The sequence below is a fragment of the Nerophis lumbriciformis genome, linkage group LG03 (assembly GCF_033978685.3).
Source record: "Nerophis lumbriciformis linkage group LG03, RoL_Nlum_v2.1, whole genome shotgun sequence".
Lineage (NCBI taxonomy): Eukaryota > Metazoa > Chordata > Actinopteri > Syngnathiformes > Syngnathidae > Nerophis > Nerophis lumbriciformis.
In genome coordinates this window covers 20,482,501-20,495,000 of record NC_084550.2, presented here as the reverse complement: position 1 = coordinate 20,495,000, position 12,500 = coordinate 20,482,501, and the positions used below count along the sequence as shown (strand labels likewise).

At 37.1% G+C, this 12,500-nt stretch overlaps 1 protein-coding gene across 1 annotated transcript in view; it reads right to left on the bottom strand.

The window, feature by feature from the left end:
• Positions 1-12,500, bottom strand: part of LOC133580802 (unconventional myosin-VIIb-like) — a 136,453-nt gene that overhangs the window by 89,614 nt on the left and 34,339 nt on the right. Inside the window, exon 12 of the mRNA XM_061935032.2 lies at positions 2,333-2,468. Coding sequence (XP_061791016.2) covers positions 2,333-2,468 — 136 coding nt within the window. The remainder of the gene's footprint in view (positions 1-2,332; positions 2,469-12,500) is intronic.

Below are 12,500 nucleotides of genomic sequence, written 5' to 3'. Positions count from 1 at the left end.
TTCCCAGTTTTCTAAAGCCCTAATTTAACCTTTTCCTGGAAAGTTTTCACAATCCACATTTGTCAATCGTTTTTGACCATTGCACCTTCAAAACATTCCTCTTTTATTTTTCGCACAAATTCCCGTTTTTTTTCCAAAATTCCAGGAATTCACGGTTTTCCAAAGCCCTATTTTCACTTCTTCCTGGAAAGTATTCACTGTCCACATTTTTCAACCGTTTTTGACCATTGCACCTTCGAAACATTCCTCTTAGTTGGGATAACAAAAGTAATTTTTTATTTTTCGTACAAATTCCCGTTTTTTTTCCAAAATTCCAGGAATTCACGGTTTTCCAAAGCCTTATTTTCACCTCTTCCTGGAAAGTATTCACTGTCCACATTTTTCAACCGTTTTTGAGCATTGCACCTTCAAAACATTCCTCTTTCTTGGGACGACAAAAGTTATCTTTTATTTTTCGTACAAATTCCCGGGTTTTTTTTCTCCGAAATTCCAGGAATTCACGATTTTCCAAAGCCCTATTTTAACCTCTTCCTGGAAAGTATTCACTGTCCACATTTTTCAAACGTTTTTGACCATTGCACTTTCGAAACATTCCTCTTACTTGGGATAACAAAAGTAATTTTTTATTTTTCGTACAAATTCCCGTTTTTTTTCAAAACTCCAGGAATTCACGGTTTTCCAAAGCCCTATTTTCACTTCTTTCTGGAAAGTATTCACTGTCCACATTTTTCAACCGTTTTTGACCATTGCACCTTCGAAACATTCCTCTTAGTTGGCACAACAAAAGTTATCTTTTATTTTTCGTAAAAATTCCCATTTATTTCGAAATTCCAGGAAATCCCAGAATTCCCGGTTTTCCAAAGCCGTATTTTAATCTCTTCAGGGAAGGTATTCACAGTCCACATTTTTCAACCGTTTGGGACCATTGCACCTTCAAATCATTCCTCTTATTTGGGACAAGAAAAGTTATCTTTTATTTTTCATACACATTCCCCCTTTTTTTTCTCTCGAAATTCCAGGAATTCCCAATTTTCTAAAGCCCTAATTCAACCTTTTCCTGGAAAGTTTTCACAATCCACATTTTTAAATCGTTTTTGACCATTGCACCTTCAAAACATTCCTCTTAGTTGGGACAAAAAAAGTTATCTTTTATTTTTCGCACAATTCCCGTTTTTTTTTTTTATTCCAGGAATTCCCGGTTTTCCAAAGCCCTATTTTCACCTCTTCCTGGAAGGTATTCACTGTCCACAATTTTCAACCGTTTTTGACCATTGCACCTTCGAAACATTCCTCTTACTTGGGACGACAAAAGTTATCTTTTATTTTTCGTACAAATTCCCGTTTTTTTTTTTTATTCCAGGAATTCCCGGTTTTCCAAAGCCCTATTTTTACATCTTCCTGGAAAGTATTCACTGTCCACATTTTCAACCGTTTTTGACCATTGCACCTTCATAACATTCCTCTTAGTTGGGACAACAAAAGTTATCTTTTATTATTTGCACAAATTCCCGATTTGTTTTTCAAAATTCCAGGAATTCCTATATAGTTTAAATTGGAAGGTTAAAGGGGAACATTATCACAATTTCAGAAGGGTTAAAACCATTAAAAATCAGTTCCCAGTGGCTTTGTCCCTGAATTGCTCACACACTCCGGCAGATTCAATGGGGGTCTGGCGGCAGATTTCTTTGACTTTATCGTTGGAAATGCATCTGCTTTGAGTGTCGCAGGATATCCACACATTCTTGCCATCTCTGTCGTAGCATAGCTTTCGTCGGTAAAGTGTGCGAAACAAACGTCCAATTTCTTGCCACTTTCGCATCTTTGGGCCACTGGTGCAACTTGAATCCGTCCCTGTTCGTGTTGTTACACCCTCCGACAACACACCGACGAGGCATGATGTCTCCAAGGTACGGAAAACAGTCGAAAAAACGGAAAATAACAGAGCTGATTTGACTCTGTGTTTGAGAAAATGGCGGAGAGCGAATAATAGAAAGGCGTTTAATTCGCCAAAGTTCACCCATTTAGAGTTCGGAAATCGGTTAAAAAAATATATGGTCTTTTTTCTGCAACATCAAGGTATATATTGACGCTTACATAGGTCTGGGGATAATGTTCCCCTTTAAAGAAAGTGGCGCTAATGTGAAGCGGTTTCAAATTTCTATTAAAAAAATAGGCACCTGCTTTAGATTAAGGCTACATTTAGGGTTTAAAGAACCTAGATGCACTAAATTCCCTTCTTATTAACATTATTATTGCAGTTTTGTTGCTAACATACGAGAAACACAACATTAAGTACATGAATACTGAATAATGAAAAAAAACCTTTGTGTACCTTTGGAGTCGTAATAAACGCTGCCTGCAAAATGGCGAATCCCAAAGTCTGTGTCGTGTTCGCTCTTGGAGGCGATGAAGGTTTTGTCTCCATGGTGCTGCTGATTCATCTTGCTGAGCATTGTGACATCGGAGCCCTGTCAAACACCACAACAATCATTGTTAAAAAAAAAAAAAAAAAAAATCATGACAGAGTTTGACAGTAAAACGATTCACCAGTAACGTGCAGTGAGGTTCAAAAGGCAAAATTAAAACACAACGGTCCTACCTTTTATTCGTACTTTGATTATAAAAGTCTGATCACCTTCCCTTTATCTCTAAACGTCCTGTTTGGAGACAAGTTTTGAACTAGTATACATAATCCTCCATCTTGGTAGCGCCATCATTCTTTCAGCAAAGCATTTACATATCTTTCTTGTACTTTGTTTGTGTAAATAACGATTTGTTTATTTAAACAAAAGCTTCTGGCTTCTCCAATAAAACAACGTTATGGTAGCAACAAGCATCTGGTCAGAGCCGTTTATGGCCAACTAAACGAGAGGCGCCATCTTTGCTACCACGGACATGTTTTGCAGTTGTTCTAACGTTAGTTTTCCTGACTAAATCAACCAAAAGAATAGGTCTAAATTAGAGATGTCGGACTGCCGATATCGGCCAATAAATGCTTTAAAAATGTAATATCGTAAATTATCAGTATCGGTTTCAAAATTATCGTTATCGGTTTCAAAAAGTAAAATTGATGACTTTTTAAAACGCCGCTGTGTACACGGACGTAGGGAGAAGTTCAGAGCGCCAATAAACCTTAAAGGCACTGCCTTTGCGTGCCGGCCCAATCACATAATATCTACGGCTTTTCACACACACAAGTGAATGCAAGGCATACTTGGTCAACAGCCATACAGGTCACACTGAGGGTGGCCGTATAAACAACTTTAACACTGTTACAAATATGCACCACACTGTGAACTGTCGGAGGCAGATATTTACATATCTCCGAATTTAAGTGTTACTTCTTTTTATTACAAAACAGCTAGTGTTTTTCTTCCAAATGTGGTCTTTTGGTTGTCTGCAAAATTGTGTGCTTAACCTTGAAGTGAGGAATGTTAGAGAGAGCGATAATAAGCATTTGTTTTGGCTAGAGAGACATGACTGCCAGGGGGTGGGAGGAAGACAGACTTAAGAGGAGAGGGGTTTTGGTCGAGGGGACACAGACCATCATGGCGGCGCGATAGAATGTTCTATACTGGACTGGTCTAAATGTATATATATATATACCGTTATGCAAAGTTTTGCAAATATATTACAAAATACCTATTCTGTCTCTGGTGGTTTTTCAACTCAGCTTTAAGTGTCGTAAAGAGCTTGGGAGCGACTTGTGACTTGAATTCCCTGGGAGGAACAACTGGTCCAAACGCAACAGAACCCACATCAAACAAGAATAACAAACCCACTTCGGGAGAACATCCGCACCGTAACACAACATAAACACAACAGAACAAATACCCAGAACCCCTTGCAGCACTAACTCTTCCGGGACGCTACAATATACACCCCCCGCTACCCTCTAGCCCCCCGCCCCACCTCAACCCCGCCCCGTTCCCAACCCCGCCCACCTCAACCTCCTCACGCTCTCTCAGGGAGAGCATGTCCCAAATTCCAAGCTGCTGTTTTGAGGCAAGTTAAAAAATAATAATGCACTTTGTGACTTCAATAATAAATATGGCAGTGCCATGTTGGCATTTTTTTTCCCCCCATAACTTGAGTTGATTTATTTTGGAAAACCTTGTTACATTGTTTAATGCATCCAGCGGGGCATCACAACAAAATTAGGCATAATAATGTGTTAATTCCACGACTGTATATATCGGTATCGGTAATTAAGAGTTGGACAATATCGGAATATCGGCAAAAAAGCCATTATCGGACATCTCTAGTCTAAATATAGTTCTAAACATACTCCAGTTCAAAAAACGTACGATTAAACATGCTTTTATTGCGTTCAAATATAATTTGGGGTCAATTTAGTGGCTGTATTTGATGCACTCTGCCACTACATTCATGCATTGTTAAAGGAGAACTGCATTTTTTGGGGGGAATTTTGCCTATCGTTCACAATTATTAGACACAAGAAGACAAAATGTTTTGGTTCTTTTGCATTCTAACATGTAAAAATCGGCTCGTTCTTGGTGGCTAGCAATGCAGCTCATGGGAGCAATCCGATCTACCTCTAAATCACTTTAAAAATGCATTCGAAAACCTCCAACAATACTTCATTTACGTTCCATAACCTGTTCAACAACCAAACTGTAGCAACATTGTTATTATATACACTTTCTAGCGTAGTAACATATCGGATTGCTTCAGTATACACCGTAAGAGCTAGCTACGGCAAGACATAAGCCAGATTCCACGTCAGCAAGAAACACGTTTGAGTTTGTAATGCACAACACAAAGCGATAGTACACCAACCTGTACTGACTGAAAAAAACAGGACTAATCATATCTGTAAAGTGCTAGCCCACATTTCATGTTTTGTTTGTACACAGCTCGCCAGACAGCGTACGTACTGTAACTTGCATGTATCATGTACATTATTAAAGTGTGACTCACTCAATAGACAATTGCGCGTTTGGTCCAGCTGGCCAGGGATGTTTTTCTCCGGTTTATATGGGTAAGCACTCCATTTATGTCGACATAGCATGCGTCAAGTTCCGCATTTACAGCGCCAAAGTCCCTCTCGCCTCACCCCATCTGCTCCAATGTCTCACCCTTCCTCCTGGCTGGCTTCTAGAAGCAGCAGCTCATCCTCAGTACATTCAGTTTCAAAAAGATAAGGTTGTGAATCCTCTTTTGTACTCAAATATTTGTCCTCTGTTATGAAGTCTGCCATGATTAGAATGCACTTGCGTGCACTGCTATGGAAAGGGAAATAGATGCGCCTCGGAATGGAACGTGTTTGTTACTCTAACCCAGGGGTGCTCATTACGTCGATCACGATCTACCGGTCGATCTCGGAGGGTGTTTCAGTCGATCACCAGCCAGGCATTAAAAAAATAGACCTAAAAATGAGCGATCATAAATCTTCACTATGACGTCACTTTCGTCACTTGATTGACATTCACGGCATCCGAGGGTCTTCTGAGATGACGCTGGCTGCTGCCAGCTCATTAAAATTACAGACTGGAAGGCGAGAAACACTTTATTTCAACAGACTCTGGCGCCGTACCTGTCGTCAAAACTCCAAAGACCGACTGCACAGTTGCACAATAAAAGCTCTGCTTCATCCTGCCTGCGCTACCAAAATAAGTGTCTCAGAAAGCTGGCGTGCACAAGCTAGCAAGCTACGGAGTTTGCCGACAATGTATTTCTTGTAAAGTGTATAAAAAGGAGTACGGAAGCTGGACAAATAAGATGCCAAAAACCAACCACTTTCATGTGGTATTGGACAGAAAGGAGGACTTTTTTCTCCTCCATTCGAAAATGCGGACGTTATCAGCACCACTGTCTGATTCCAATCAATGCAAGTCATCACAATCAGGTAATACACCAACTTATATTCTTGTCTTCATGAAAGAAAGGAATCTATATGTGTTAAACATGCGTTAAACATGCTTGTATTATCTTTAACCACCTTTAACTTGTTAACAATATTAACTACCGGTATATATGTTAAACATGCTTGTATTATCTTTAACCACCTTTAAGTTGTTAACAATATTAACTATATGTGTTAAACATGCTTGTTTTATCTTTAACCACCTTTAAGTTGTTAACAATATTAACTATATGTGTTAAACAGGCTTGTATTATTTTTAACCACCTTTAACTTGTTAACAATATTAACTATATGTGTTAAACATGCTTGCATTATCTTTAAACACCTTTAACTTGTTAACAATATTAACTATATATGTTAAACATGCTTGTATTATCTTTAACCACCTTTAAGTTGTTAACAATATTAACTATATGTGTTAAACATGCTTGCATTATCTTTAAACACCTTTAACTTGTTAACAATATTAACTATATGTATTAAACATACTTGTATTATCATTAAACACCTTTAATGTATTAACAATATTAACTATATGTGTTAAACATGCTTGCATTATCATTAAACACCTTTAACTTGTTAACAAAAACATATATTTCATAAATAAGTAGATATAAATTATATATATGAATGAGGTAGATCCCCACGACTTGATCAATTGAAAAGTAGCTCGCCTGCAGAAAAAGTGTGAGCACCCCTGCTCTATTATATATATATATATACTTGCAGTGTGTATACAAAACGTTGGGAGGGTTTTGCAGTTGTTTTAGAGGGATTATATATTTTTTTGTACAATTTAATGGATGTCCTGATCTTGCTGGCTGCAAAACAAATTTAACTTCAGGTACTAATAAAGTAACCTAACCTAACTTAACAATAAAATCATATGTACATTAAAAGCATTACAAAGGCTGTAGATTGTACAGCGTAAAAAGTCACGGTGTAAAATTGTTTCTGTAAAAAAGTATATTTGCTGACAAACAGAAATAACCATGTTCTCAGCCAGTGGCGCAGAGTGCTGACTTGCTTGTGTACTAAAACAGACAGGAGATACTTATTTATCCAGTGCACTCAGGACATGGCGCACTGCACAAAAATTGGTATGTTGGCATGCGCACTAAGCAGACACATCTATAGTGGCTTCCTGCACTCGAGAAAATGTTAAAAATCCAATATATAAAAAAATATATATATACAAAAAAATATTAAAAAAATATAAAAAAAATATAAAAATATAAAATAATAATAATAATATAAAATATAAAATATATATATATATATATACAGGCCAAAAGTTTGGACACCTCACATTCAATTATCTTTATTTTCATGACTATTTACATTGTAGATTGTCACTGAAGGCATAAAAACTAGGGATGTCCGATATTGGCTTTTTGCCGATATCCGATATTCCGATATTGTCCAACTCTTTAATTACCGATACCGATATCAACCGATATATACAGTCGTGGAATTAACACATTATCATACCTAATTTGGACAACCAGGTATGGTGAAAATAAGGTACTTTTAAAAAGATAAATAAATTAAAAACATTTTCTTGAATAAAAAAAAAAAGTAAAACAATATAAAAACAGTAACATAGAAACTAGTAATTAATGAAAATTAGTAAAATTAACTGTTAAAAATTAGTACTATTAGTGGACCAGCAGCACGCACAATAAAGAAAACGCATTGAAATGAGAAGGTGTGTCCAAACTTTTGGCTTGTACTGTATATTATGAATTCATAACACTTTAAAAAACAAAATTAATATTTATCTAATGAATTGTTTTTTAAGTGTCTCCTCAAAAACAACCTGCCTACCCCTTACCGCATGTCTCTGCAATTCATTATGTGTAAACAGAAAGGTAGGGCTTTAAAGTGTGACGTGGGAACGCATTGCATTGTGGGTATACACCCCCACCCGCCTGCTCCTATCTACTAACCCTTAAGACTTTTTTTTTATTATGCTCACAGCAAACTCCATGCACTACAGTCACTTTATTATTATTCTTTCAGTATACCATTTATATAGCTCTAGTGTATTATTAACCTGTCGCCCTGTTACGTGCCACGCACCTCAATCACTTTATTATCTAATATCTGCACTGCAAAAACTGAAATCTAAGTAAGATTAAATATCTCAAATAAGCGTGATATTTGCTTATTTTAAGATCATTCTTCTCACTAAGCAGATTCTATGTTAGAGTGTTTTACTTGTTTTAAGGGTTTTGGTCCTAAATGATCTCAGTAAGATATTACAGCTTGTTGCTGAGATTTGATGACCTATATTGAGTAAAACATGCTGGAAACTAGAATATCAGCTGTTGCAAAGCTGTGTCATCAAGTATAAAACTCGGACACATTAGAGAAAAAAGCTTGAACTGAGCCTTACGAGACTTTGCATTCTGAAACTTTTCACGGGTATAAAAACTGACTGCGTTGACGAAACGTAGACAAGTCTGGCTTCGACAATGGTGGCAGCTTACTTAAATCTTTTGTCCATTGGACGTGCTCATGTGGATCAATTCTACCAATTACCGTATTTTCTGGACCATAGGGCGCACCGCCCATAAGCGGGTGGGTCTAATCAGGTCTATTTTCATACAAAAGGTGCATTAAAGGGGTCATATTTTTTATTTTTTTTCTCTAAATGTAAAACACTTCCTTGTGGTCTACATAACATGTAATGGTGGTTCTTTGGTCAAAATGTTGCATAGATGATGTTTTACAGATCATCTTCAAGCCGCTTTCTGACAGTCGCTTCAGGATGCGCCGGTCTTATTTACGTGCCTCCACTTGGACAGCGTCATCTTTGTTGTAGCGGTGTAGCGTGCAAGGACGGGAGTGGAAGAAGTGTGAAAAGATGGAGCTAACTGTTTTAATGACATTCAGACTTTACTTCAATCAACAACGGAGCAGCAGCTCCTCATCCGTGGCTCACTAGTGCAACAACAAGGCCGGAAATGTGTACCGTGAAATAATAATAATAATAATAATAATAATAATAGATTTTATTTGTAAAAAGCACTTTACATTGAGTAAACAACCCCAAAGTGCTACAGTGTATTAAATAAAAAAATAAAATAAAAAGAGAATAAAAATAAACAAAAATAAAAACTAGAACAGACTAATAGCTAGAACAAGTATGCATATATCTTAAAAAAGGCTTTATTTAAAAGCATCTACAGTCTGTGGTGCCCTCAGGTGGTCAGGGAGAGTGTTCCACAGACTGGGAGCGGCGGAGCAGAAAGCCCGGTACTACTAAAGTTCCTTGGGTGAATAATGTAAACTCACTACACCGGTATGTTTTAGCACTTTCATGGGGCGTTTACTGACCGATATAAGTAAGAACTTTACACTACTTTATATTAGAAATGGCAACAGTGGAGGATGAATGTCCCATAACAAGAAGATAGAGAAAAAGAAAAAGCTTATCGACTACAAAGGCGGACACGCGCAAATTTTCTGGATTTATGCAGATCCCAAATACAGATCAGCAGGTACCAGAAGGTAAAAAAAGTTGCTTTTGCATAATATTGCGAAACAAAACGCCAGATAATGTCTTACCTTATACACACACCATAATAATACTCCTATGTTGAAGCACAGGACAATCAATCCAGCGGTGCGGCTTCATAGCTTACCAAAGTTGTACCAAAAACATTTTGATAGATTTTTGAGCGCCGTGTGTAATGTTCTATATTCTCAATGGAACATATAAAATGTTGGTGTTTATGTAGTGGAATTGAGTCATATTGCAGTCTACACGTATCTCTTATGTTTGACTGCCATCTACTGGTCACACTTATCATAACATATCATACCAAATAAAATAGCTGCAAGGTCGGTAAGCACAACCAAAATTATTCCGCACATTAGGCGCACCGGGCTACAAGGCGCACTGTCGACTTTTGACGAAATGAAAGGATTTTCAATGTGCCTTACAGTCCGGAAAATAAGATAATAATACATTTTAATCAGTGTCTATTATGTGTGACTGCCATCATATTGCAGTCTACGCGTATCTCTTATGTTTGACTGCCATCTACTGGTCACACTTATCATAACATATCATATCAAATAAAATAGCTTCAAGGTCGGAAAGCACAACCAAAATTATTCCGCACATTAGGCGCACCGGGCTACAAGGCGCACTGTCGACTTTTGACGAAATGAAAGGATCTTCAGTGTGCCTTATAGTTCGGAAAATAAGCTAATAATACATTTTAATCGTTATCTATTATGTGTGACTGCCATCATGTTGTAGTCTACGCGTATCTCTTATGTTTGACTGCCATCTACTGATCACACTTATCATACCAAATAAAATAGCTGCAAGGTCGGTAAGCACAACCAAAATTATTCCGCACATTAGGCGCACCAGGTTATAAGGCGCACTGTCGACTTTTGACGAAATGAAAGGATTTTCAGTGTGCCTTATAGTCCGGAAAATAAGCTAATAATACATTTTAATCGTTATCTATTATGTGTGACTGCCATCATATTGTAGTCTACGCATATCTCTTATGTTTGACTGCCATCTACTGGTCACAGTTATCATAACATATCATACCAAATAAAATAGCTGCAAGGTCGGTAAGCACAACCAAAATTATTCCGTACATTAGGCGCACCGGGCTACAAGGCGCACTGTCGACTTTTGACGAAATGAAAGGATTTTCAGTGTGCCTTATAGTCCGGAAAATAAGCTAATACATTTTAATCTTTATCTATTATGTGTGACTGCCATCATATTGCAGTCTACGCGTATCTCTTATGTGTGACTGCCATCTACTGATCACACTTATCATAACATATCATACCAAATAAAATAGCTTCAAGGCTGGTAAGCACAACTAACATGATTCCGTACATTAGGCGCACCGGGCTACAAGGCGCACTGTCGACTTTTGACAAAATGAAAGGATTTTCAGTGTGCCTTATAGTCCAGAAAATAAGCTAATAATACATTTTAATCTTTATCTATTATGTGTGACTGCCATCATATTGTAGTCTATGTGTATCTCTTATGTGTGACTGCCATCTACTGGTCACACTTATCATAACATATCATACCAAATAAAATAGCTGCAAGGTCGGTAAGCACAACCAAAATGATTCCGTACATTAGGCGCACCGGGCTACAAGGCGCACTGTCGACTTTTGACGAAATGAAAGGATTTTCAGTGTGCCTTATAGTCCGGAAAATAAGCTAATAATACATTTTAATCTTTATCTATTGTGTGTGACTGCCATCATATTGTCGTCTATGCGTGTCTCTTATGTTTGACTGCCATCTACTGATCACACTTATCATAACATATCATACCAAATAAAATAGCTGCAAGGTCGGTAAGCACAACTAAAATGATTCCGTACATTAGGTGCACCGGGCTACAAGGCGCACTGTCGATTTTTGACGAAATGAAAGGATTTTCAGTGCGCCTTATAATCCGGAAAATAACATTTTAATCTTTATCTATTATGTGTGACTGCCATCATGTTGTAGTCTACACGTATCTCTTATGTTTGACTGCCATCTACTGGTCACACTTATCACACTTATTATAACATATCATACCAAATAAAATAGCTTCAAGGTCGGTAAGCACAACCAAAATGATTCCGCACATTAGGCGCACCGGGTTTTAAGACGCACCGTCGAGTTTTGAGAAAATGACTGGGTTGTGAGTTTTTCCTTGCCCTTATGTGGGCTCTGAACCGAGGATGTCGTTGTGGCTTGTGCAGCCCTTTGAGACACTTGTGATTTAGGGCTATATAAATAAACATGGATTGATTGATTGATTGATTGAAAGTATTTTAAGTGCGCCTTATAGTCGGAAAAATACGGTAACTTAGTTTTTCGAGGCAGCGAGCCTTTGAAGTAGGGAACAGTTTGTCTCGGTGCGGCCCCTTGATTTATTTTTATTTTTACTATCCATTTTTATTTTATTTAATCCATTTTTATTTTTTTATTTTTTTTTTCATTACATGGTCACTACTGTCTAGTTTCTCTTGTTATATTCTTATTTTTACTGTTGTATTTTTATTCTTATTGTTTCTTTTTCTTTTTATTCTATTCTATTTTCATCCATTCTTCCATTCTATCATTCTCAAAATAATCTTGCTTATCTCATCATATGAAATATAACTTCACCAATTATTATTTATTTATTTATCTTCATTGTGATTACTTATGGAATATATTGTGAATAAATTGAGAACAGGAAGTGACCAAAAGTTTTAGCACCTGTTATGTAAAAGAAAAGGTGTAGGATTAAATAAGCTCAGCTTCTTCCTACTCCTTTTCGAACATGTTGAAAAGAGAAACTGGGAATTGTGATGCATCATGTTGTATGCTTGCATGTTCCATATAAACTCAAACTCAATTTTTATTGTTATATTTTCAATGTTATTTCCATTTATACCTCCATTATATACTTTTTAAATTCGATCTCAATTCTGTACACTGCTGCTGGAATTTTAAATTTTCCTGAGGGAACTCTCCTGAAGGAATCAATAAAGTACTATCTATCTATCTAAACAAAACCAGCAAAAATGGCTACGCGGCACCCACAATGCATTGCGAAACCACGTGTCCTTTCGA